General features: G+C 42.1%; 1 protein-coding gene across 2 annotated transcripts in view; it reads left to right on the top strand.

Moving 5' to 3' along the window:
• The window catches only part of adgrv1 (adhesion G protein-coupled receptor V1), a 112,417-nt gene that overhangs the window by 31,485 nt on the left and 54,015 nt on the right, over window positions 1–26,917 (top strand). For both annotated transcript variants that reach the window (XM_067607242.1, XM_067607253.1), the window contains 57 exons: window positions 558–931; window positions 1,670–1,849; window positions 2,342–2,522; window positions 2,746–2,939; window positions 3,086–3,215; window positions 3,531–3,611; window positions 4,698–4,837; window positions 4,953–5,318; window positions 5,554–5,797; window positions 5,904–6,119; window positions 6,211–6,426; window positions 6,510–6,754; window positions 6,880–7,061; window positions 7,187–7,685; window positions 7,807–8,116; window positions 8,387–8,596; window positions 9,135–9,265; window positions 9,494–9,593; window positions 9,748–9,927; window positions 10,091–10,254; window positions 10,690–10,777; window positions 11,760–11,838; window positions 11,937–12,075; window positions 12,197–12,338; window positions 13,132–13,397; window positions 13,693–13,868; window positions 14,014–14,141; window positions 14,278–14,459; window positions 14,594–14,740; window positions 14,860–14,940; window positions 15,099–15,363; window positions 16,083–16,205; window positions 16,339–16,561; window positions 16,691–16,895; window positions 17,066–17,212; window positions 17,383–17,638; window positions 18,108–18,310; window positions 19,146–19,322; window positions 19,527–19,709; window positions 19,858–20,037; window positions 20,284–20,448; window positions 20,654–20,774; window positions 20,875–20,998; window positions 21,125–21,263; window positions 21,408–21,593; window positions 21,685–21,920; window positions 22,134–22,282; window positions 22,449–22,647; window positions 22,823–23,042; window positions 23,145–23,384; window positions 23,502–23,651; window positions 23,843–24,063; window positions 24,164–24,443; window positions 24,587–24,730; window positions 25,552–25,723; window positions 25,851–25,992; window positions 26,248–26,816. In XM_067607242.1, the coding sequence (XP_067463343.1) occupies window positions 558–931; window positions 1,670–1,849; window positions 2,342–2,522; window positions 2,746–2,939; window positions 3,086–3,215; window positions 3,531–3,611; window positions 4,698–4,837; window positions 4,953–5,318; window positions 5,554–5,797; window positions 5,904–6,119; window positions 6,211–6,426; window positions 6,510–6,754; window positions 6,880–7,061; window positions 7,187–7,685; window positions 7,807–8,116; window positions 8,387–8,596; window positions 9,135–9,265; window positions 9,494–9,593; window positions 9,748–9,927; window positions 10,091–10,254; window positions 10,690–10,777; window positions 11,760–11,838; window positions 11,937–12,075; window positions 12,197–12,338; window positions 13,132–13,397; window positions 13,693–13,868; window positions 14,014–14,141; window positions 14,278–14,459; window positions 14,594–14,740; window positions 14,860–14,940; window positions 15,099–15,363; window positions 16,083–16,205; window positions 16,339–16,561; window positions 16,691–16,895; window positions 17,066–17,212; window positions 17,383–17,638; window positions 18,108–18,310; window positions 19,146–19,322; window positions 19,527–19,709; window positions 19,858–20,037; window positions 20,284–20,448; window positions 20,654–20,774; window positions 20,875–20,998; window positions 21,125–21,263; window positions 21,408–21,593; window positions 21,685–21,920; window positions 22,134–22,282; window positions 22,449–22,647; window positions 22,823–23,042; window positions 23,145–23,384; window positions 23,502–23,651; window positions 23,843–24,063; window positions 24,164–24,443; window positions 24,587–24,730; window positions 25,552–25,723; window positions 25,851–25,992; window positions 26,248–26,816 (11,190 nt within the window). The remainder of the gene's footprint in view (window positions 1–557; window positions 932–1,669; window positions 1,850–2,341; window positions 2,523–2,745; window positions 2,940–3,085; window positions 3,216–3,530; window positions 3,612–4,697; window positions 4,838–4,952; window positions 5,319–5,553; window positions 5,798–5,903; window positions 6,120–6,210; window positions 6,427–6,509; window positions 6,755–6,879; window positions 7,062–7,186; window positions 7,686–7,806; window positions 8,117–8,386; window positions 8,597–9,134; window positions 9,266–9,493; window positions 9,594–9,747; window positions 9,928–10,090; window positions 10,255–10,689; window positions 10,778–11,759; window positions 11,839–11,936; window positions 12,076–12,196; window positions 12,339–13,131; window positions 13,398–13,692; window positions 13,869–14,013; window positions 14,142–14,277; window positions 14,460–14,593; window positions 14,741–14,859; window positions 14,941–15,098; window positions 15,364–16,082; window positions 16,206–16,338; window positions 16,562–16,690; window positions 16,896–17,065; window positions 17,213–17,382; window positions 17,639–18,107; window positions 18,311–19,145; window positions 19,323–19,526; window positions 19,710–19,857; window positions 20,038–20,283; window positions 20,449–20,653; window positions 20,775–20,874; window positions 20,999–21,124; window positions 21,264–21,407; window positions 21,594–21,684; window positions 21,921–22,133; window positions 22,283–22,448; window positions 22,648–22,822; window positions 23,043–23,144; window positions 23,385–23,501; window positions 23,652–23,842; window positions 24,064–24,163; window positions 24,444–24,586; window positions 24,731–25,551; window positions 25,724–25,850; window positions 25,993–26,247; window positions 26,817–26,917) is intronic.

Here is a 26,917-nt window from a genome sequence, read left to right on the forward strand (position 1 = left end):
ATTATTATTATTGTAATAGTACAGGTCTCCCTCTGGGTCAAAAAAAGTCATATTCATCCATGTGAAATTTATGCAGTTCATACTATGTTGCTATGATTACACCAGATCTCAAACCAATTTATGAATTCATAGACAAATATTAAATCACAGAATCCCAGGAGAATGTAAATTAAATAATAGCAAATGTACTGGTGTTATTTGTCAGTCTGTGACTTTTAGAGCATCCAAACAATTCAAGAATTAGAATTATGTAAGTTATTTTCAAAAATGGGTACATCCTTTCTTAAGTGTGTGTGTGTGCGCGCATGTGTTTGTATGTGGGTCCTCCAGGAGAATTATACAACACACATACACACACACACACAAAAATTGCGAAACACTTCCAGTTAATGTAGCAGTTTGTGACCCACTCAGCACCACATTAATCTACGACTAAATGTCAGTGTTTCCTTTATTTTGGCAGTCATATCATCTGTGATTTCATATGCTACGTATGCTATGTCCAGCTGCTGGTTGTATAAAATATTGTGCACTGTTTTTGGATATGTCTACTCCAGGACCCGCTTCAGTGTTTATTGGATCAGATCCTGAGGGTGAACAGCGGTACACAGGCCTTCTCCAGGATGTTCGGTTGTACAGGACGAAACTGAACCGCAGCCACATCCACGAGCTTCACACCCAGCCTGCTAAAACAGACATGCGAAACATCTCAGGTTACTTACGGTACCGGCAGGAGGAGAGGCAGAAGTCATTTGTGGTGGAAGTCAGGGATGATAATGAGGAAGAGGGAGAGGAGGTGTTCTATCTTCAGCTGGTGGCAGTGCATGGTGGAGCCCGCCTCCCCCTCCCCAGACCCACTGCCATATTACGAATCATGAAGAGTGACAATGCCAATGGACTTTTCGGATTCACCGGTGCCTGCATACCTGATGTAAGTGCACAGTATTTAGTGAGTGGTTTTTAGTGGAACACACTTGCTGCTTTAAGCATATCTAAGCACCTCACAAACACTGAAGTTCAAACTGATTTTTTAAAATTGTAAATTAGACTGTTAATCAAGGTTAAATTAGGTATCTTTTGAATAAGTCTGAGTCTACATGACCAGCATTATAGTAGCATTTGTCAGTGTCATCACTCAGTTGTGTTTACAGAGAAAACGTATGCATAGAAACACATGTAATGGGAACCCACTGGTTTGTCAGTCCCTGTCCTGCTGCATATTTCATCAGTCTTCATGCTTGGCTGCAGCAAGAGTATGCTCTCTCTTTTTAGTTGGATTGGATGGATGGTAGGTAGAGGTAGAGCGACAGCTGGTATGGCTGCAGCAGGTCTACCGGTTAGGGCATTCCTGTAGAAGTAGATCAGGAGTTCCAGCACTGGAAACAGGAGATCTAGTTCCTCATTTCCATCAGCACAACAGGTGGCAGGGCTGGCGATGGCATTCCATCAGAACTCCTCTTTATATACTAGACCCTTTGGGGATAAAAAAGACGCACAGGCATGTGGGCTATCAGGTGCCCACTCTCTAAATCACATTATTACTGTGCAGGAATTAGATAGCGCCATTAACAGTTAAGCATAACTATAGTAAATTACTGTAGTAAAATGCATTCAGTATTGATCACTTCCTCCAATATTGTCATTTTTATTCTCTTGTTTGTCCTCTTAGACCACTGAGGAGGGTTCCACCATTTCTTGTGTGATTGAGCGTATGCGAGGATCTCTGGACCACGTTTATATTAACTACACTGTTACCCAACTGGATATCTCGGACAGCGGGATGCCAGCCCATGAGGATTTTGTTAATGCCACTGGAGCTGTGCTCTTTGTGCCTGGACAGCGCTCTGAGGTGTGGGTACTGTGTGTGAGAGTGACTCAACTGTTGGACATGAATTAATGTGACCTTATATGAGCTGAGGAAAACCCCTCTGAGTTAATCCAGGTTCACGTAGAGAACGGTCACATAGTAGGTAAAACAAGTGTGATGCACCTATCGTGCACTGTATTTACACATCAGCTAATTGATATCAAATAAACACTATATGTCCAGTTTAACAGCAGTATTTTACAGTCACCTAATTGCATTGTTACTTGACAACCAGCCCCACCTAGTGGTTGCTTGTTTGGCATTTACTGATGAGTCAACAGGTGTCAGCTGATGATTAAGCTTAGTCTTTAAGCCTGCAGCACACAACACACACACCATGAACACATTGTACAAAAATAATGTACTTACTGTGAGACTTAGTTATGACAAATCAAGCATTTAATGGCGACTGATTGATGTACAGCCTGGAGTCAAACATAACACAAATGTACTGTATGTGCATCTTTCTGTTAGGTGCTGAACCTGTTGGTGTTGGATGACAACCTCCCAGAGCTGGCAGAATCCTTTCAGATCACACTGGTGTCAGCAGAGTCCGGTGATGGGAAGCCAGGCTCCACCCCCACCAGCGGAGCAAGCATTGACCCCAGCAACTCTGTTAACACTGTCACTGTCACAGCCAGCGACCACCCCTATGGTACTCACTCACACATCTAAAAAACAGTGTTGCTATTATTAGTAGTATATTGTGATAAGTGGCTTATTCGGTCACCTGAACATAAGTACAACTTTCTCTCTACTTCTTCCTGCTGTGTGAATTATTCTATTCTTCCCCCACTCCTTCTTCTTGTGTCACATTTTTCTCACCCATCTCCTTTGTTCTGATCATCGCTATAACTCACAAACACATTTACTTCCAGGCCTGCTGCAGTTTCAGCCTAGCCCTCCAGGGGAGGGGTTGATTGCTCCGGCATTAGAACCTGCCCACGTCACTGTTAATGAGGAAGATGGACAAGTCCGTCTGCCTGTGGCCAGGGCCCAAGGCCTTTTGGGAAGGGTCATGGTAGGATACAGGACCACGCCCTTCACAGCATCCAGTCCTGAAGACTATGAGGTCAGTTTTCCCTCAAGTCTTCTATCTTACTGATGCCATTCTGATGACTTATTGATAAATGTAGAGATTTTAACTTTTGGCCCCAGTTTTCAACTTTCTGCCGTGCAGCTTCGATTGATTCCTGTTTTTCTGTATTTCATTGTCAGGACTCAGAGGGCATGCTGGACTTTCTTCCAGGGGAGAGGTTAAAGTTCATTACTGTCACCATCATAGACAATCCTGTCCCTGAACTGGACAAGATTTTTAGAGTAGAGCTCTACAATGCTGATGGAGGAGGTGAGAAATTCAACATAGTGTTTTAATAGATAGTGTGTTTTAGAACTACTTTATCTGCACTTTTTCTTTAATTCACTATATTTTTATTAGAAGCCTTCCATTTTCTATCCTCTGATTTAGAGTTGAAGTGAACCTGTATTCTGCCTTTCTGTTTTTGTGTGTTTTGCGATTTGTGTGTTTGTGTGCTGTGCTCCTGCGTGCTTCCCACATACCTACCTACCAACCATCCTTCCTATTTGCCCTTTGATACCTACTCCTGTGGTCTGATTCTAACCTGGTGTGACACCTGTGTGATCCTGGTGTGTGATACATCAGTGGATCAGTTTCTGCATGGTGAAGGAAGTGGTAGTGGGGAGAGTGACTCTGACTTCCTACTTCCATCCTATCAACACCATGGTAAGTCTCCCCTTCCCTAAATCCCTGAACTCCTCGTCTGTATTACGTCAACTCCCACACCGACATAATTTCTCACTCCCCAAGGTTGTATATCTAAAAGTCAAGTTCTATCATGGAACCAAGTGATGCATGGCTGCTGACAAATACTGTTTGGATCTGATGTTTAAATCTGACCTCTAAACTTAGATAAGAATGATCAATATGAACATTTGGGCCATAAAAGCTGGGGAAGTCTCCTCTGAAACCTATATTAATGAAATTGTGGGTGAATTGGACAACCAATCTTGAAGCTGTTGAGTGAAATATTCCCAAACCACTCTGTATTGATTTCTCTGGTCAGCCATGTGAAATAAGTGATACTGATAAGATGATAATAAACATATTGTATACACTGACCATGGGCAGAGATAAAACCATGATCACGTTGTTAGTATGCCACTGACCAACTCTCAAATATATTATCAACACGGTATATTGGCAAACTAATACACTGGTCTTCCATTAATTTAGATACAAATTGGCTCAAACATGGTGCACAAAAATCACCACCAACATCATAGTTAGTATCTACCAGTGCAGTCTTAAGTGCATATACATTCACACACAGCTGTTAATGTGTATGTGCACATGCATATGTGTGTTTGATAGTGTGTGTTTACATTGTACTATGACCCTTGTGAGAGGTACCCAAAGAGAGTGATATGGGAAAAGCAAATAGCCTTTCAGCAGTGGTAGTAGTGGTAAGTGGTTCACATGACGTGTTGCAAACCCTAGTGCTTTACACTAAATTGGGCACTCTGAAATAACCTCCACATACACACTTCAATCTGATGCACATGAACATAATATCATTTTATGTAGTGGTAAGAAGGTGTGTATTTTTATTATTATTTTTGTTATTATTAATATTATTAAGCTTTCTTGTTCAAAATCAGCAGCTTGATTTGATTGAAAGATGTGTCACATTTCCATTCCCTCTTCTCAAGCCGTTGGGTACTTTTCATTTACTTCACTCTTAAAAATGCGAATCCAAACTATATCTATAAACAGTAACGCAGGATTGTATCTTGTATTGTGTGTGTGTAGCCAGCTTGGGAGCTGCTTCCCACATTACAGTGACCATCGCTGCTTCTGATGATGCCCACGGAGTGTTCCAGTTCAGTCCTGATTCCCTGTCTGTTAACGGGACAGAACCTGAGGATGGACGTAGCTCTGTGGTCCTACAGGTCAGTAGTCAAGATGTTGATACTGCTCTGAGAACAAAGTTAGTTACTATTTTTAAATGCAGCATAACATACAGTAATGTTCATCATCATACAAAATCTTTTTTTCCTCTCCCAGGTGGATCGGTCCTTTGGTGACCTTTCCAATGTAACTTTGTTCTGGGAGGCTGATCCCAGCTCCGAGGGGGAACTCGTCAGCAGGTTTGGTAACATCACCTTTGGTGTAGGTCAGACATCAGAGAACATCACCATCAGAGTTGCCCAGGATGAAATCCCTGAATTGGACAAGAGTTTCACCGTGTCCTTGGTTAACGTCTCCCACGGTCGCCTGGGTGTCCAGACTTCTGCTTCTCTGACTGTGCTCGCCAATGACGATCCTTATGGTGTTTTTGTATTTTCTAATGTCACGACGCCTGTCCGACTTCCTGAAGCAGACTCAACCGTCACCCTTACCATCCTGCGACAGAGAGGCCTGATGGGACAGGTGTGTCCCACTATAGAAGATTAATGAACTGAATAGGTGTAGAAGTATAGAAATTACTGCCAATTCTGTGACTGGCAGCATTCTTTAATAAAACAATGTGATATGTTTTATTGAGGTGAATTTTAAGATGATGATTCTGTGTCTTTGACTTGGAATAAATAATTAAACCAAATTGATAGATGCTCACTTGTTATGGATGTACCAAATTATATTTTTGCAATATTCATTTACCCAGGTGCGAGTCACGTACGTGACACTAAAAGAGGCCGATCCGGCACCTTACATGACCCCCGATGTGGGCCGAGCCTCTGAGGGGCGGGACTTTGTTCCTCTCCTGGATTCCGTCGTGTTCTTTGCCAATCAGAGTGAAGCAAACATCACCCTCAGAATTCTGGATGATGAGGATCCAGAAAGAGACGAGTCAGTGTTTGTGAAGTTGATCGGTGTTCAACTCATCAAAGGAGAGCAGGAGAGACTCAGTAAGCTACTGACACAGATTTTACCTGAAAAAGTAATTTTAGATGTAATGATACTTCAACCATACTACACTACACTGATAAAATATCCTCTTACTGTCCCTTACAGTTTCCAGTTCCCCTTCTCTGGGCCCCAAGACAGACATTGTAGCCCAGGTGATAGTGGAGGCCAGTGACGATGCTTTTGGAATCCTTCAACTGTCAGCTTCTGCCGTCAGTGTGGCTGAGCACTATGTTGGTCCCATAATAAACGTCACACGTGTAGGGGGGATTTTTGCTGACGTATCTGTCAAGTTCAGAGCCGTGCCTTTGACCGCCAGAGTCAGTAAGTGTTGGGCAGTGTAAATTGTCTCTACAGTTTGTGTGTATAGAGGTTTGCCATGTTCATACATGTGTGCATATGTGTCATCCTGTAGGTGAGGACTACAGCGTAGCCTCCACTGATGTGGTCCTTCTTGAGGGGGAGTCCAGTAAATCTGTACCCATCTATGTCATCAATGACGTGATCCCTGAGCTGGAGGAGACCTTTCTTATTGAGCTGCTCAACCAGACCACTGGAGGAGCTCTGCTGGGAGAGCTCACACGTGCCATTATCACCATACTGCCTTCTGATGACCCTTTTGGTGCCTTTGGTTAGTTTCAGTCTTTTCATCTTGTATGCACAATTATACAGGGTCCTTCAGCAAGTTCTTGACTTTGTTTTATTCCTACTTAGTCTTCCAGGCTGTCCCAGTCACCATAGAGGAACCAGGATCTAGCTCCGTTGAGGTCACGCTGCCTATAGTCCGTAATGCTGGTACTATTGGAACAGTGGTAGTTCAATGGCAGGCCACTGTCAATGGTAAATTAGCTGTGGGGGACATCCGACCCACATCAGGAGAAGTGAGGTTTGCTCCTGGAGAGACCATGAAGACACTCCGAGTGGAGGTCCTAGCTGATGATGTTCCTGAAATCACTGAGGTAAGGAACTGAGACTGAACATAACAATATGAATGGTCTAAATTAGGACATTTAATGGTCTAAATTAGGACATTTACTGTATTTACAGGTCGCAGTGTATATAACACTCTTTCTGTCTTTTCTAGATAATTAAGGTAGAGCTTACTGGTGCCAGTAATGGGGGAAACCTTGGAGCTGACACATCTGTTAACATTATAGTGCCTGCCAATGACAACCCCTATGGGACAGTCTTCTTTGAACAGTCCGTTTACCGCATTCAGGAGCCATTGGAAGGAGTGTATAGAGCCAATATTAGTGTCCGCAGGAGGTACTTTTGATGATCTTTTTTTTTTTCTGCAAAAATAGTTTTTTTGCTGTTTTTTACTACTTACACTAACCCCCCTTTTCCTATCATCTGTCTTTTTTCCATCATCACCATTGCTTTCATTTCAGAGGGGGTCACTTTGGTCGCTTAAAGATCCTGTACAGCACTTCCGAGATTGATGTTGTTGGCTCAGCTCAGGCCGAGGGCCAGAACCTGCTTATGTACTATGAACCCCCAAAACCAGGCATTCCATCCACAGCCCCCCATAGGACAATAAACATCACTGGTCAGAGAGACCCCCTGGCTGCATGTGCTGCTGCATGTCTGAGAGAGCATGCCTGCCAGGCCTTCTCTCTTTCATCAGCCGTGACTCCACCATCCTGCACTTGGGTAACTTCAGGGGCAGACCAGCTGACCACAAAATCCCAGGTTATGACTTACATAAAAAATGTCACTGCAGCTGCAGTGCTGTTCAGTGCCCAGGCTGTGGCAGGGAGTGATTACACCCCTGTGACAGCTCAAAGTGCCTTCATGGAGGATGGTTCAGGGGTCGCCAACCTCACAGTCCAAATATTGACTGATAAATTCCCTGAAATGGCCGAGAGTTTCTCCATAAAGATCTTAAAGGTAAAATCCAATAATATGTACAGTGTATTGCTCGATATTAATGGTTTCTTACACACATTCTATTCAAGTTTTACAGCAAATTGTATAACAAATAAAACGTATAACCATGTGTTGTTTGAAGGTCGAGCTGATGAATCTGACGGTGGCACAGAAGAACCTGCCCTCGATTGGCCAGCCAGACAAAGCTGTGGTGACTATAGGGATGAATGGCGATGCATTTGGCATATTTTTGATATACAGCCTCAGCTCCAACGCCACTAACGAGGGGCTCTATCTAGAGGTTCGAGAAGAACCTATGGTTGTGGTGCCCCTGGTTGTAGAAAGGAGGGGAGGAAATGTAGGGGCTGTCACTGTAGAGTGGAGGTTTGTTGGAGGGAAAGCCACACCAGATGCTGACTTCACAGGGACTGGAGGGACTCTGGTTTTTAATGGTAGGTGGATCACTCACTGATGAGCAAAAGCGTGCACTTTTATAATTCTCTATGAAGAATTATATTTTAAAAAATGCATTTCAACTCCTTAGAAGTAGTTACTTGGGACAATGTCCTAATTAAACCTTCACCATTGGTCCATGTATCTTGGAATTATTCACATGACATTTAAATGTGTTTGCTTTCATTTATCTAATAGTCAGGAGAATTGAAAGATCCTAGCATGTACTCTTAACCATGTTCCACATACTTTATCCTCTGTGTCTACAGGTGATCTGAAGAAGACAATAGAGATAGTAATCAGAGATGATATTGAACCAGAGGACAACGAGAGCCTCATGATTGGTCTTGTCAATACGGAGGGAGGAAGTCGAATCCTGCCCAGCTCTGATACTGTAACCATAGTGATACTGGCTAATGATAATGTGGCTGGGATAGTAGGACTCCATCCATCCTCACGTTCTGTCATCGCCAGAGAGGGTGCGTAGTTATTTTTGATGCTTTGTAAGTTTGTTTGGATGTACAATATACATCATGTATGTCCATTATCACACCCATACATTGTATTTCAAACCTTTTTCCATTGTCACTAGAGATGTGTCCTAATTATGTGTGAGTGCAAAGGTAAGGGAATACACTCATAGCAATGGCAGCTTGCAGCAACAGGTGGTCCCTGTGGCTGTCTGTCATTATCAGGAAATTATGTATGCATGAGCAGTTGACGTCTCACTGAGTATAATCCATACAATTAGAGACCCTCAACTGTCTTTACCTGGATCTATAAGAAAACCTTTTTACATTATCTTCACTTATAATTTAAACTCATAAAATGAGTATCTGCAAAGCTTTGGGAGTTAAAGCTTTGGAAAGGCTTCTCATGTACTGCACTATCCTATTCTGATTATGCATAAATTTCACTCACAGTTAATGAAAAGGAGAAAAGAAGACACAGCATTTCAGATCACTCCTGGTTTTGCATCGAGCGTTAGGGCTGACTGTGTCATATTTTGTATTACAGGTGAGAAGCTGTCCTTGTTAGTTTTGAGGACAGCTCCAGGTCTGGGTAATGTCACTGTGGACTGGACTATACAAGGGTCCCTGGTAGACCGGACCTTCACCAAAACCTCAGGGAGGCTTTTCTTTGCTGAGGTAAAATACTGGATGGAGATCATTTTACATTTTGTTGTGACAGCACGGTTACAGAAATGTGTACAAAGGGCCAGTTCAGTTGTGCACTGTAGCAATGCAGACAATGGCATATACCAGCACGTTGTCATTGTTGTTGATTGTTGATCATTGTTCATGATTTAAATTGTTATAAACTGTGATTTGGTATCTACAGCAGGAACTATGTATTTTATTATGTATCTCCTACAGGGAAAGCTGAATGACACCATTGACCTACAGCTTCTTGATGATGCCACACCAGAGGACAAAGACGAATACAAAGTTTCCTTGTCCAACATACAAACTTTTGGTAACACGTCTGCTCTTAGTACCTCTGTGGTTGATAATCATGCATTAGCTTATTGTGATATGATACACATGAGCTATATTTACTAAGAAACCACAAGTACCTCAAAATAACCCTAATCAGAATTCTTACACAGATTGACATTTTCCTGACACAGGTGTTGCGGTGACCGGCCATGCTGTCCTTGATGTTCAGGGCAGAGAGGCAGTGCTTACTGTTGACACCAGCGATGTACCCTATGGGATGCTGAGCATTGCCCCATCATCCCTCAGGGTGTCCACAGAAGAACAGGACCGAACTATTAACATCTACATCAACAGGGAGTTTGGAGCTTCAGGTCAGTGGGCTGAGTGTAAAGACAAAAATGTGTAGTAGGAATGAATAAGTTCCCTGTGAATTAGATTTATTCCATTTAACTGCTAATCACTAATTTGTTGATTATATACATATTTGAATCCTTGGCTTTTTAACTGATATCATGCCTAAATGTATTCGTCCAGGAGCTGTGAATATCACCTATGAGGTTATCAGAGGTTCTCTACAGGACTTATCCCAGGTAGAGGGTGCTCTTGCTGACCCGGGACAAGACTTTGTCTCTGGAACTGGTTTTGTGATCCTTCAGGATGGACAGACTTCTGTTGCCATTCCTGTCACCATACTGGAGGTAAAGACTGTGACTTTCTTCTATTTCTTCTATTCTTTAATTGGTCTGTCCATCAAACTTGTTAGCTAAGGTGATATATCAGAAAAGATGGATTTTTAACATACCATTGTGGCATGATTTATCTTTCCACTATACTTCATCATTTACAATTCTTTACTGCTTTGCTTATTGAGGGTAAAGCAGTAGCGGAAAGCATCATCAATCAAGAAGCAGCAAATTTTAACCATTGCTCCACCATCAGTCTGATATTAAGAAAACATTGAGACATGGCATTTTTGTGCTGACTGCTATTAGTGTTACCTGCATTTGTTGTGGGGTTGGAAATGATTTGATCTCTGCCAAGATAAGCTCTTATGTTATGCAAGCTCTACTCAGTTGAAGCAGATTTGTTTGAATGTTGAATTTTAAGCTTTTCATTTCCCTTTGTTTTACCAGGACGACATTCCAGAGTTGCAGGAGTTCTTCCTGGTCAACATTACATCAGCAGTACTCATCACAACCCTTGCCACTGTTCCCCAACTAGGTATAGAGCAGTTAAGCAGCTTAAATCTGATCTGTACTGATTATTGAATTACTTTGTGCCATTACTGCAGCAAATTACGAGTAAAGATCTTAATAGATTGTCCTCATTGTCTCTCTCTGTTAGTTTTATTTTTTTGATGTATTCAGCATCTTCTTTAGTTCTCTAGTGAAATTTGTGAATTTACTTTACTTCCTTTTCTTCCTATAATTTATCCCAATTCTACATCACTTTGCTCTGTTTGATGAGTAGAGGTTGTGTATTGCACATTGCCAGGTAAAACACACTTTCATATGCTCACAAGCTTTGCCTAAAATGCCATGTAGCCTGATGTACAATATTCTTGTATTGTACATTGAATTACAACATTGTAGTTGACTGTCAAAGTGCGCCATGACAGAGCTTTGGTAGTTACTGCTACTGTTTTTGCATAATGCAAACCACAGTCCAATTTATGAATGAGTAACTTTAGAAAGTGATGAGTAGACAGAATACTATGGGCTGAGCAGGACTTGGAGACTCCCAGAATACTATCGGCCTTCTGCCTGGAGACGCACAGTAAACACACAGCCGTTCTTTTGGCAGCAGTCATTATGTGGCTTGGATGGTGAGATTGATGCTTTCCATGATTGAGGAAGCCTGGGGATTTGGTGGGAGCCGAGTAGCACTGTGTGGTGAGGTGAGAGAAAGCCAAACTAAACCCATAGCTGGCCTCCCAGTACCTTGGCCATAGAGTGAATGGGAGAAGACTATTCAGGGGGTCATAAATCAGTCCACCCAAAAGACTTGGCCGCTCAACCTCCCAAGCCACTTACAGAAGACGCTTCTTAGCTGTAATCCTTCGCTCAAATGTGGCATGAGAAAAATTAGATCCTCTAGAGTTTGATCTTGCACAACTTGCTGTTGGAGCTTGCACTGCAGTTATAGCCCTAAAGTCAGTGCCAGTGCCATTGCTAGTGCAGTGTTTTTGTTTTTTTTCCCCTAGACACTCAGGGTTTGGTGGCAGAGGTCAGCATTGCTGCTAATGATGGAATTAGAGGAGTCATTGAATGGACAAATACCATGTAAGAAAGCACCTATGATTAACAGATTTCTTATGTTGATTTACACATGCTGTAATTATAATGTTTTTTTCCCATACAAATATGTTTGTGGTTTCCAGGTTTGAAGTGAATGAATCAATAGGGGTGCTGACTCTAGTGGCCTACAGGAACAAAGGGACATATGGAAATGTCTCTCTTTTCTTCTACGCTCAGAACCTCGAGGCTCAGCAAGGACTGGACTACAACACTAGCGAAATGGTCAGCCATTCACACACACAGTCAGAGACCCACACTTACACACTAACATGGAATATCCTGCGCTGTGTAATATTTGTAGTAGTATGTTTTTTTTTAACTGAAAATCCTTCTGTCCACCCAGATGCTTCATTTTGTTGATGGCGAAAGGCATAAGTTTGTAGAAGTGCAGATCATTGATGACGACATTCCAGAGGGAGCTGAAAGATTCCAGCTGATCATGTCCGAGCCTTCCCCTGGGCTGCAATTGGGCACCAATACTACAGGTAAATAGAGCAGAATAGAATAGAATAGAATAGAATTTGGGAAATTTTCAGTGCAGTAGAATCAAGCAGCACAAGACTTTCGAAAAAAGACTTTCAGTGTATATTTGGTCAAAATCTACAAAATGTGCAATTCATGGTGAAGAATTAGTGGAGATTTTCGGTAAGAGGGTTAGGAATTTGATAAATTAACATGTGAGATAAAAGAGGTGTTATACTAAGGCCAAAGAAAATACTTGTTTCTGACTGAATGGGAGGCTTTATAGGATTTGTAGGATTTTTAAAGTTCTTTATCATTCTCACATTGTTCCAATTAACAGTTTAATCACTGGTCTACATCACAGGGCAAAGTAAATTAAACAGTGGGTAACCACAGCAACTGTGCGTCTTCTTCGTGTTGTTCCTAACCATGAGTTCAACTGACCACTAACAAACTAAAAAAAAAATATTAATGTAAACACAGGCAACTTTTTTCTTTATGGTAAGCGGTAAAATAAACACAGTACCACACAATGTGGTGAAATGGTGTATGAAAACAGACTCTGCGGAGACCACCATTCAATCAGTTATTTGCATCATGGCATATCAGGTTAAATACCTTATCGTGTACTCTTAAACAGGACAGGACATGAAATGAGGCATTATACACGATTGCTTAACACTAAAAAAGTATTTAAAAGATATTAAATTAATGTCAAGTTTACAAGAATTGATAATATATAAGAATTTATTCTCATGTAACCATATGTAACTTTGATATTATTCTCCTTAAGTACGTCTCTCTATTTACTTACAGCAACCGTGAATATCCTGGCCAGTGACGATGGACATGGTGTCATCTCCTTTAACACCAGCGAGCATTTCTTATTGAAGGAGCCCACATCTGTGTCGGTGCTGAGTGAAAGTGTGGCCACCTTGTACGTGGTACGGAACCCTGAGAAAGGCACATTTGGCACCGTAACCGTTCAGTTTTCCATCACAGATGCCAATGGCAGCCTAGCAGAGGGCGACCTGATGCCAGCACAAGGGTTTGTGGTACTGGAGGATGGAGTCAGGTTTAAGGTGAGAGAAAATAGATTTACAGCATTTAAACATGAGAAGTCATGTACATTATAAAAGACTGATATTTCTTTTCTTTTTCACTCAAAGCTTTGAAATTTTACTGTATAATACATATTAGTAGTCAGTATTTAGTTACTTCAAATATCAGTTTCAGATTTTATGTTTACTGTTTTTGTAATGTAAAATGGATCTTATGTTTTGAGCCTTCATTCTTCTGCCTGTAACATACAGAAAAGCATTTTGCCAGTTATGTTTATTTGGCTAGTGAGTCATTGTTTTATCTGTGTTGTTTCAGATGCTGGAGATCTGGGCAGTGCTGGATGCTGAGCCTGAAGTGAATGAAACTTTCACAGTGACCCTGTCAGACCCAACAGGAGGTGCACGGCTGGGTGACCGACTCCACACTCTTATCACCGTCCTGGAGAACCTTGCTCCTTCTGGCTTGTTCCGCATCAGACCTGCTCTCAACAGGTCTGGATCGAATTGCACTAAGAAGGCCCTCAAACTTAAGAAAACATAAACCCCTGTTGAAAATGTGTACAAATACATAAGCATGTACACACATGTAAAACATGTAAATGTAGTTTTATCAATTGTATATGCATTTTCTGGACAGAACTAACACAGAAGTGGTGATTAATGAAGGTGGTGGAGCAGTCTTCCTCATCGTGTCTCGCAGCAATGGTCTGGAGTCAGCTGTCAGTGTGGAATGGGAGACACAGTCTGTCACGGCTTTTGCCTCTGGTGAGACCAATAAATGTTTGTATTCAAAGTCTCAAGCTCCTGAAATCTCCTCTTTTCTTCTGTCGTTCCTTTTATCATCCTTCTCTTCTAATAATCAATGTCATTATAATTCCTTTTTCTTACTTGTTTCCTCCAGAGGGTCATCTCCCAGTGATGGGTGTGTACCAGAGCTTTGAGGACAACCCCACTTCTGCTTGGTGCTCCCTCCCTGAAGGGCCTGCTTTCCTTGCTATGAGGCTGGATAAGAGTCCCACTGTTGGATCCTCCCACACTTTGGCCACTCTTTATCGATGGCAGGGTGTTTTTGTGCCAGTAGAGGTAGGATAACTACAGTATTGTTCCTCTCAACCAGCACCTGATCCTCCTACTGCAAACACATGTGCTTACAGAGCTAATTTATAACTATTTACATTATAATCATAAAAAAATCTTAATCTTTTTTGTCATTCCAGTCTGTCAGGATTCAGGACCCGAGCTCTTGTATCGGGTTTGCAGTTAATAACTCTACCTACATAGCCATCACACATAGTGGCCCTCCCTTTTCCCCTGCTGCCAACCTCAGCATCTTTAAACTACAAATGGACCTCAATGTCACATTGGTAAGTATCATCCCAATTGTGGTACTCGTTGCTTACATCAAGTTTTTGTACATTGGCACAGTTTCATTCCCTTGTTTTGTGTTGCCTTCATATGAATTAGTGCAATCTGATTTCTTTAGGCACAAACCTTAGGTGTTGAAGCTTTGGATGTGAAACACTTTTCCACTGAAGGCAGAGATTATCTGATCGCATCAAGCCAGGTGAGGCTGACTGTTCCACTGTCTAGACTTTAAGTGAGGCTTGAACTCAATAACACAGATTTTTATGTGTTTTCAGGTGTGTCAAGATCATTAAAACGGGTAAAATTCCTCATCGGACTAATTTCAAGTCTTGTTATTTGGTTTGTTTTGTGCCATAGATTTTTGTTTGGAGTGGAGGCTCCTTCACCCTTCTCCAGACCCTTGACTTTGAACAGGACATCCTCAGTGTGACTCCATTCACTCGTGCAGCTGTTCCTTACTTGGTGGTGTGCGTAGACAAACAGACTCTCAGCTGCCTCCTGCTTCAGTGGACGAGCGGAAGGTTTCTGAATCCAGAGCCGCTCCCACTCAACGGCAGAGCCAGTCTGGTGGAGGCAATCCACACAAGAGCAGATGACACTCTTCTGTTGGTTGTTATTGAGGGTAATTGTCTTACTTTGACTTCCCATAACATTAATAAATTGTCTTTTTATTTTGCACATTTAAACAACTACTGCCAGTCTCTTCTTGAATTATGAGAGCATCAATGAGCAGATGTGACAAGCAAAATTTGTAAATTTAAAATGTATGTGTTAGTTGACTGTATTGCAGAGACTACATATTTAGAAATGGCTCAGAATGGAAGTTAAATGCACTTAATCTATGCTATGTTAAGAGGATAGTTGTGTTTTTACAATAATGAGATGCTATTTTCTGTGGTTCACTGTACTTTTTAGTGGATTGGGTGGTGGTTAGATGCTGGTTAGGATAGCACAAACAAATCGGTGATACTTTAGAAGGGACACAGAAACTATGTGTCTATTACAGACAAAATAGCCTTGTACAGTTGTCTCAACTAACATGACAAAATGCACAAGGTAGTGCCAGATCATATATTTATACTACACTCTGTATATTTTGATGAGACATAATCTCTCTGAGTCTGCAAAAGTGGTGAGTTTCCCTGTCTCAGACCTGTTGTGGGTTTACTGGAAAGGCCTCAGTGTCGAGGAGAGCAGAGCCACAGAGGGACACAGAGGTTGTAATTTGTCAGTCTTGGGTGTGTCAGTAAGACCAGTCCTTACTTTACATAAACGTGTTATTCTAGTGTGAAAGAATCTAAATGTGTGTGCGTGTTTGTGTGTTCATGTATCTTTCTTCAGGTCTCTCTCCATCTTGTGAGGTGTTATGGTGGGGCTCAGGGCAGCGTTTACCTCAGCTGTATCAATCCATTCCTCACCCAGGCCTCACCTCTATTCATCCCTTTACTGCTCCTTCTGGAGTCAGTAAGTACATATGTTATCGGATAAAGTGCTTTGTTTGTAAAGATAGCTTTCATCATTTTAATCCAGTTGCACTATTGAAATCCTTTCACCGGACATCTTGATTAAATCAATTAAATCTTATCTCCTTTCACAGCTTATGTCCTGCTAGCTGGTAGAAATAGCTCATCGCTCTACTCTTGGAGGTCTGATGTCAACCTGTTCACCATGATGCTGAGAGCCCCTCCAGCCATTAGCTTCCTCTCTCTCATGGTCCCGTCCCTCAACACCACCAAGATCCTCTTGGCTTCCACTGAGGAGAACAGTTCCACAGTTTATGAATTCACTTCTGTCTCCAATCAATCTGATTTCATACCCAGGTATCCAAATAGTCTTTTCTAAGTCTGGAATGTGCTAGTGTTTGCTCATGAAGGCAAATCCTGCCCAAGACAAATAAGACAAAAAAGACAAACTAATTTATGTTGTTTTCTTCATTTCCTCACATTCAGTTATGGCGAGTTGCACTTTTTACCAGGCGATAGTGAACTGCAGATAGCAGTGAATGTCATAGATGATGACATCCCTGAGAAGCAGGAGAGCTTTCAGGTTAGCCTGAAGAATCCAAAGGGTGGTGCTGAGATTGGATTTGGTGGTCAAGTGACTGTCATTGTCCCGACCAACGATGATGCCCATGGAGTCATTGGCTTTGCTCAGGTTAGCAGATAAACCTTTTGATGTAAGATACCCTGTGTTTTCAGCCATAGTAGTCTTCATATTACAGCAATTGTGTTAAAAGCCACTTAAAGTTAGGTAAACCACATCAGAATCATTTCAATGTCAAATTTAAGCATCATATTCATCACATTATCATTACCTCTCTGCAGAATTCTCTATCTATGGAAGTGGAGGAACTGGAACAAAATAATCAAATTACTCTGAGTGTCCAGAGGAGAAGAGGGACTTTTGGCAGACTAACTGTTCATTGGACTGCAAATGGCAGTCTGGCAGACATTTACCCCACTTCAGGAGTGGTGAGTTAACCTCCTATTATACTTACTTATCATAATAAAAGACACATTACTGTATCTATATACAACATGTTTGAATATGAAATGTTATCAAAGTTTAAAAGTGGCATAATAATAATAAAGTAATGTCACTGATTTGTGAAATGAAGTTAACATTTTGTTTTCCATAATAGGTAACGTTTTCAGAGGGCCAATCGGTAGCGATCATCTCACTGACTGTGATAGCAGATGGTGTGCCAGAACTGAGAGAGAGTGTCACTATCACCCTCATGGATGTCACCACTGTGGGGCTTCAGGACCTACAGCAGGCTGCAGTCGTTGACAAGCAGCGGGCACAAGCTCTACTCACCATCCTACCAAATGGTTCTCCCTACGGGGTGATTGGATGGCATCTGGACTCACAGTTTACACTAACACAAGAACCACAGAGTAAGAATTTCTGTTGCAAGAGATGAATGAACGAGTGATGATTAGTCACTAAATGTTTATTTCACAGCGCATTGCAGTTACATATTGAAAGATAATCCTCTCTAATAGAGTTAAGCTGGTTGCTGAATACCAGTCATTCATTTTATTTTTGAATAAGGATTCTTAAGGAGCTATTACGGTAATCACGCTTTGAGATTTACTGTAAAGGAGATCTGCAGCGGTTTCCAGGATTTGAAGTAATTTAGGATTTGTCTTAATCTGTGTTTTGGAGGTTAGCCGAGATGTCAGAGTAGTCTGTGTGGTACAGTAACATACCTCTGTCCTTCAAATATTATTTAACCTACATGTATGGGATTTTTACAGATTCAAGTTGTTGTTGCCGTCTTCCTTAACATGACACATCTTGGAAATAATAATTTTCGTGCTGTTTTTTAACATTGTGTAACCTCCCTTTTCTTCCAACCTGCAGGGGTTCCAGTCAATGTGACCCTGTCCATAGTGAGGGAGCAGGGCTCCTCAGGTGAGGTGGCAATCCATTACCAGACCAGACCAGCCCTATACCAGCCCCCATCCAACCAGGCCACCGCAGGACGGGACTACACCACCAAAGACGACACCATCATCATGATTGATGGTGCTACTGTGGCCCTTGTTACTATCACAGTCCTACCGGTAAGTATGGACTGTTGTGTAATAGAGCTGATTAAATCTATCTGAATGAAGAAAAATAAATTAGGAATATGGCAGTGTTATGATAGTGTTCTTCTTAAAATGCACCAGTCTCCCATCATCTTTTGGAATGAGGTATAATAGATTTTCTTGCTCAATCTTTGTCACAATTTTAATCTTCCTTTCTAAGTTTTCCTTCATCTCACACCTCCCACACTTGTGCCCATTCAGACTGGTGTGTGTGTAGATTGGGGTCTGTTTCTTCCCTTCAGGATAAAACTAACCAAGCAGCCCTGCTGACTATCAGACTAGCCTTAAAATGCCACGTGTAGTCAATCAAAAGAGGGAAAATGCAGCTCTTTCCCTTCCTTTCTGCATTCCATTCAAATACTCCCTTTATACCCATTCACTTTTGATCAACTTTTCCTTTCCTTGTATCTATGGTTACTGTCTATCTCTTCTCTTTGCTTTTTTTGCTTATCCTTCCCCTCTCCTTTTCTCTCCCAGATACATTTCTGGGCCCTATAATGTCCATTTCAACCTCCCACTAATGGGATTTTATGATTATTTTGTGTGTTTATACTAGAGGTTGAAGTAAATGATGTGAGACACAGTTTGCCAGTCTTTTGTGACTGCAAGGCTTCATTAATACTTTTATGAGGATAAGTTGTATAAATCTCTTAAAATGTTGCGCTATCCAAGATGATTCCTGTTTGCACCATTAACTGCAGTTGTGTAACCACAAAGCTAAATTTAGTGACAAAGCTTATGACTTTGAGAGAGAGTAAGAGCATCTGTTCATGCATATGTGTGTTTGCCTAAATGTGTGTTTTCTAAGGATGACATCCCAGAGCTGGCAGAGAGTTTCCTGGTAAATATCACCAGTGTGGAGCTAGTTAGAGGGTCAGTTGGAGCAGGCCAGCCCAGTGTAAAGAGACCTGGCATGGAAGTGGCGGAAGTAACCATCCAGGAGAATGATGACCCTCGAGGGATTCTGCAGTTTAATGTGTCTGAGGTGAGAGCAGGATCATCTCTGTGACTATGACTTTGAAATTACCATGTTAGAGAGTTTGCAGTCCTCTTCAACAACCTCTGAACTGATGCATAATGATACAACCAAAAGACTAAATGAATAATGTAATGTAATAATGTAATAGATATTTAAATCCTAAGTTGTATTCTTCAAAAATTAGATATTATTTCTAAACATCTTCTCCAGGATTTCCCTGGAAGCATGCTGGCCTATGAGATACCACCACCAGACAACATCCTCCATCTGTCAGTAGTGCGACTTGCTGGTACAACTGGAAGACTGGTCATCTACTGGGAGGCTCAGCCCCTCACTGCTGATTTGAATGATTTCAGCCCTACATCTGGGAACATCACCTTTCAAGATGAGCAGGTAAATGGTTAGATTATCCATATTTAGAATGAACTTGTATTAAATATCATTGAGCCACAAGTAGAGACTGTCCACAACCACAGACGATACAGGTGTTATTATCTTGAAATCCTCAGTGTTAGATTTTGTTTCCTCATATTGTTCTTAGAGTGAAGCCATTATTGCCATCACCATCTTGGACGATGAACAAGTAGAGACTTCGGAAACCTTCAGAGTAAATTTACTGCGTGTGATTGGTGGTGCTCGACTCGGAGAGGTGACTTCTGTAACTATCAGCATTCCACCTAATGACTCACCTCTCGGACGATTTGGATTTCGGGAACTGGAGGTGAGTCTAAATTAGTCATACTTATGTACACTTCCTCCATAAGCAGATTTGTGGATCACCTAGACTTAAATACACCTACATACTTTGATACCTTCTCATTCCTCCACTGTGACAAAATAAAGCACCAACACCATCTCCAATCCTTTAAATATCATCACAGTGATCCTCAACTCTGGTATAACTGGTGATGCGTGTGATTTTATTGTTGGTATCATTATATAATCACCTTACTCGGTCCTCTCTCAGGTTACTGTGAGTGAGCCAGATTTTGTGGATGATCCCGCTGCTGTGGCGACACTAGCAGTGCTGCGTAGTGAAGGAGGAGAGGGGGTGGTGACACTTGTGTGGCAGCTAGAAGGCCAGGCTAAAGATGACCTCTCACCTTTCAATGGAACACTTGTCTTCACTGAGGTACAATATAAAAGGGGTGGTGTCATTGTCCCACCACACAGTACAGTATTATTTCTATGTAATGATTTAGTTTGCGTGTAATAATATGCAACATCACTCACGACATTTTGTTGTTCTTTTTGTATTTATAAAGGTCAATACATAGGTATGATGCAAGTTTCTTCATGATGTCTGCTATACAGTGATAGTGTTTTAAACCTTCCAGACTGAGTCAATAAAGACGTTTGTGATAAGAGCCCTCACTGACACTGTGCTGGAAGGAGATGAGCACTTCACTGTCCAACTGTTTCCTGCTGAGAGTGGCACTGTCATTGACCCCCTAAATGGTCAGTATTTAGGAAAAAAATTGCATGGCTACTGCATCAATTTATTATTTATTGTCTTTCATTGATATGTGCTCCCTTCACTGGTCATGCGCTCCTCCAGGCTTGGCCACCATCACTATCAGGGCAGACAAGGCTGCCCTGGGGATTATTGGAATAGCAGAGTCATCCAGGAACATCATCATTGGAGAACCTCAGGGAGATTACAATGGCAGTGCTGTGGTCAGGTGAGATAAACATCACTGGAAGATATATGAGAGCTTTAATTTTCAGTGCCTCCTTTGTTTGGTTAAGAATTGAATGTGAAAATCCTTTGGTGTATGTATCATTTTGTATATGTGTGTGTCTCCCAGCCTTGTGCGAGGGCCAGGTGTTTTTGGGGAGGTCCAGGTTTACTGGAATATCACCCCAGCTGTGGTTTCGGAGTTCAAAGAGATCTCTGGCATTGTGATTATGAGAGACAGACAGTCTGTTGCCACCATCACTCTGAAGGTACTGAGTAATATGGATTGTAGTGTTCAATGAAAAATTAGGAGATTGTCTGCAGAATACACATATGTAGATCAAAATGCATCATAATAATGACCTTCTGCGTGCTTTCCATAAGTAACCTTGTCATATCCATCATGATACCAGGCCCTGGATGATGATTTCCCTGAGGAACGACGTGAGTACAGGCTTACACTCATGTCTGCCACCCCAGGACTGGAAATCAGTCCCATAGCGCAGCATGCCAGAGTTATTATGGCAGCCAGCGACAACCCCCATGGCCTGTTCTCCTTCACCCAGCACCAGATCAGGGCGACTGAGGAGGAGGGAATGGTGAGTACAGAGTCATGTACAGAAAACATATAGACTACATCTGATATACTATAGTCAAAAACCTAACCCACAGCTACATGCTTTTCCCCAGGTGAATGTGACAGTTAATCGCTCTTTAGGCAGTCAGGGTAGTGTGCGGGTCACCTATCAGACCTCCAGCGACACAGCAGTCAGCGGAGTTGACTTCACTCCAGCTTCAGGAAGACTACTTTTCACCCCAGGCCAGAACTCACAACAAATCTCACTGCGTATCTATGATGACAGTCTTCCAGAGGGGCCTGAGGTGTTCTTCCTCAACATCACCGCGGTGGAGCTAGTCAATGTCAGGTACAGTAAAATTAGTTGGGTAAAGGCCACAAATGGTTGGTCATAATGTTTATAGTAATTTCAGAAATTATGTTGCAAGTGGGACTGGAGGGTCCTCGTCATTCACATCACAGACACTGCAGAGCCTTAATTTAGTCAAAATATTGTGTTGATATGACTTTCAAAGACTTCTTGTCAGTCACTCTTCATTCTGTGTCTCCCTCTGGTGGTCAGTGCTGTGGACTACGCAGTGAGAGAGTCAGGTCTCCAGCTGGACCAGCCTCCAGCTATAGGCAACATCTCTTCTCTTACTGTGGTCATACAGACAAATGACAATGCTGAGGGTATCCTGGAGTTTAGGCAGGACTATATCAGCATTACAGGTAAGTCAAAACAAAGGCACATTGAAAAGTAGCTGTTTAATAACTTATGTGCAATGTTCAAGTGAGGCAAACACACAAATATAAATCATCTGCCATGCAAAGTTTGCAATAACACTGTGTGTTACAGAGAATAAATCCCTGTTTCCTCCTGGCTTCTTTCTTTCAGTTGAGGAGGATGCGGGCACTTTATTGATCCCAGTGGTGAGGAGAGTGGGTTCATATGGACAGGTCTCAGCTCAGTTCATTTCAAAAGGCCTGAGTGCAACTCCTGACCTCGACTACATCCTGAATAATGGCTCAGTTGTGTTCAACCATGGCCAGAATACCAGCTACATTAATGTTACTATCATAGATGACCAGGACAGGTGAGAGGAGAAATTAAGAAAACATTTTAGGTTGATTATTTAAAGTATACTGTATATTTAGGATAAAATATCAGTGCTGAGTTGTACATAAATCATCAAATTTGTTTTGAAATTCTCATACAATTTATACAGATATTCTTTTATTATAATTCAAAGTTGAAATTGTCTTCCCCAGTGAATATGCTGAGATATTTGAAGTCCTGCTGGTTGGAGCTACGGGGGGAGCAGTCCTAGGCTCTCAAAATGTTGCCAGGGTCACCATCACCAAAAATGACTCTCCAAACGGGGTGTTGCGTTTCCTCAACGAGAGCCTAATCACCTTGGTCAACCCAAACTCCACTCTAAAGCTCAACCTTGTCTTGGAGAGAGCAGGCGGTCTAGTGGGCAATGCAACGGTATCAGACAGAGAAAATTACATCACTTCAGCTCTCTCAGTACTGGTTGCTTCCAAATTACTGTCAGATCTTAGCTTTTTAAACTTGTTTACCCTTTGACAGGTTGGCTGGATCATCCTTGGCCCTAACAGCAGAAAGGTCCTTCCTCCATTCAATACAGACATTAGAGACCCTGTGAACGGGTCCTTCTTCTTCAGGGATGGAGAGGAAGGTACACGTACCATAGAGCTGCTTATTCTCCCCCATGGTGAAGTGGAGGTGGAGGAGACATTTGTTATAGAGCTCAACATCCTGTCTGGGGACATGGATATAGATCCTCAGGCTGGCTCTGTAACACTGAAGGTACTTCATTGATTAATGACTGCAAGGTTGATTTCACCATGATCAATCAGAACACCTTTTGCAGAAGGAAATCTAATAGCAGGCTTCAGCATCTCTCAATGTGTTTTTGTCTCCCAGATTGAGAAGTTTGGTGACCCAAATGGTATAGTCCAGTTTACTGAGAATGCTCTTCGAGAACGTGTCTACAATGAATCCACAGAAGCAGAGGGCCCATTCAACGTTTCCCTATATATTACACGCAGAGAGGGTGTCATGGGTAACATCACGGTAAGATTACATGAACATCAGATTACATCAATGTGTATTTATGTGCATTAGGTAGTACATGCCCCCTCTGTCACCAACAAGCAGCAGAAAAACAAAATAACTGGAACAATAAGGAAATGTGTCAGTTATCAGTCAAATCCTTTCCTCAATCTCTCACTGAAACACACACATACATTTCTCCAACACCTTAGGTCCACTGGCAGATACAGAGTGACTCTGATATGGCAGGTGACTTCCTAGCCTTATCTGGCTCAGTGATGATCCTGGAGGGCCAAAGGGAAGCAGAAATTGTTCTGAGCCTGATGCCCGATACAGTGCCAGAGCTGGAGGAGCTCTACACTGTCCAGCTCACATCTGTGGAGGGTGGTGCCACCCTAGATGCCAACCCAAACCTCATCAGCACCCGCATTAGGTTTGTCGTGATGGTTCTGTTATACTCACTCACATATATGAAAAGTTAAAAAGTCAAAGAATTAATTAACTCAAAATTTGCCTTCCTCTCTCATCCTTAGGGTGCGAGCTAATGATGAGCCCCATGGCGTGTTTTCCCTGAACCCTGAGCGACAGTCTATAGTGGTAGTGGGGTCAGGGTCAGAGGTCAGCAGAGTTCTTGTTATGAACGTGACACGGCTCGCAGGGCGGTTTGGCAATGCTAGTGTGGGCTATAGGATCAGTGGAGTGATAGATGAAGTGATGGACATTGAGGAGATACTGGGAGGACGAGCTGAGGGGAGGCTGTTGTTGAGAGAAGGAGAGGCCTTCATCACTGTCACTTTGCCCATCAGCAGCCAGGTAAGGATTAGGATGCTTAACAACAATTAAGACTTGAAAATTCTGTGAATGATTAAAAGGACCCTATTTAAGTTTTTAAGTAGTTTGTTGGTTTTTAAGCACCCATACAGCACTTGTTTGTTTTTCTACTCTTTTCTCTGTAGGTGTTTTTGGCAGTGGGTGAGAGCTTCATAGCAGAGCTGACTGATGTTAAACTAGTCGGTCCTATTCTCGGCTCTCCGCCTCATCTCCTTTATGAGGCCAGCATTGCTACGGTGACTGTGCCTGAAGAAGCTGCCAGCTCAGAGGTGAGTTGTGGATTTGGGTTTTTTTGTTTGTTTGTTGATATATGACCTCGCAAAGATAACTTCCTTTATATCGCCCTCTTTCAGGGCACTCAGAATTGTAAAAAGTGGAAGGGCCTCACGGCCTTGCTCAAGGACATTTTGTCAGGGTGGATTTGTCTTCTGGTGATATACTTACTGTGTTACTTTGCAGTTTTTTGCTTAGGAATAATTCCTTAGTTGAATATTAGGTTCTCACATAAACAACATGGACATAATGCATCTGTTTTCTTTCGTTAAGGTAGAGTAATTTACACTTACAGAAAATTAATCAATACACATCAGTTTGTTTAATTATTTCTCAGCCACCAGAGGACAAACTTTGACGCACTGCACCATACCCCTCTGAAATCTCTCCCCACAGACTTTAATATCATGTAAAACTCACTTAAAGCCTGTATAACTGAGTTAGTGCTGAGTCCTTGACAGCTCTGTGAACACTCAACTGTTCCTTGTCCAACCTTTTGAAAGGTCCATGTAACACACCAGAGCTAATGCATTTAGCTCGCTGCTAACAATGAAATTTACAGTACATGACAAACCTTGTGGACACCACAAATAGACATTTTATAACAAATAACTGTGTACTGCTACCTACAGAACATTCTACTGTGTATTTTTAATCCAATCCAATCTAATCTAATCCAATTCTAGCTCAGTGCTGTGAAATACAGAATAATTATAAGAGACAACAGTGCACTTATATTGTTTTTTGCTGGTTAATAATAAAGGAGACAACAAGATAACAACATTAGTAATTGTCCTCTCTCACTTATGTTGTGCAGGTTGGTTTTGCCTCCCTGGCTCTGCAGGTTTCAAGTGTAGAAACTGGGAAATGTGAAGCAAAAGTGACACGAGCAGGGCTGTTTGGAGACATCAGGGTGCAGTGGAGAGCAGGGTATCCTTCAGGACAGGCTCCTCCTGGCTTCAGACTTGGAGCTATCCTGCCAAGTTCAGGTAAGATACCCAGTAAGCAAATAAACCCTGAAATACTGAATGAAAGCAGCGCAGATTCTGACATTTCACTGAACTTGCATTATTTATGTCAGTTGATTTTGATAATGTTCTCCTTCCTCATATTCAGGCTCACTAAACCTGGCCCATGGAGAGAAGACTAAAGCCATATCTCTGACAGCTATTGATGACGCACTTGAGCCGGCTACCTATGCTATACACCTTACTGCTGCCACCTCCAGCACTGTTGCAACCAGAAGTGTCAAGCTCAGGTAATGCTTTCACAGTGGACTGAAGTTGTAGTACAGTCAGTATGGAGATTTAGAAGTCTGCTGCATAAAACTTAAAGACAAAAAAAATCATTATAGTTTAGGTAAAAATCATTCTGGAAAGTCATTATGGAACAGCATTTTATAAAAAATAGGGTTAGGGTTAGCAAAGGAAAAGATTTACTTATGTTGACTTTTAAATAATAAAGTTTAGACTGAATGTTTGTCCTAATCAAATGAATCTGTCTCCCTGCACAGGTCAGGATATACTGTGGCAGAAGTGGAGCCGCTGGGAATCTACCAGTTTGCTCCTGAATCCCGGCAGCTGGTTATCGCAGAAGACATCCAGACTATAACACTTTATGTTCAGAGACTCTACGGTTCTCGTAGCAACAGCACCCGCCTGTCCTATTCAACAATAGCAGGCAGCGCAGCAGCAGGAGAGGACTTTATTGCAGTGCCAGACGGCCGCTTGGTCTTTGACTCCCCTCGCCAAACCAACTCTTCTCTCCGCCTTTCAATACTTGACGACTCCCTTTCAGAGCCTGATGAATACTTTCAAATCAACCTAACAGATGTTCAAGTCCTTACTCAAGTCTCAGCATTGGCAAATACTTCTCCTCGTCTCAACCCTCAGCACAGTTTGGCCACTGTCACCATCCTGGCTAGTGATGTGACTGGCGGAGTGCTGAGTATTGGCCCTGGACTGGTCCAAGTACCAGAGGACAGGGATGAGGAGACCCAGCTGGAGCAGAAGGTGGTTCTAAGGGTGCGCAGGTCTAACGGTGTGGCAGGGCCTGTGAGAGTCCGGGTACAAGCATATGGAGGTGTGTTTGTTTTATAGCACTTCGCTATTGCTCAATTACAATGTAGTTAATTATATTTCAATTTACTGTGATGTTTACAGTTTTGCTTTAGTTTGTGTTGC

The sequence above is a fragment of the Thunnus thynnus genome, chromosome 2 (genome assembly GCF_963924715.1).
Source record: "Thunnus thynnus chromosome 2, fThuThy2.1, whole genome shotgun sequence".
Lineage (NCBI taxonomy): Eukaryota > Metazoa > Chordata > Actinopteri > Scombriformes > Scombridae > Thunnus > Thunnus thynnus.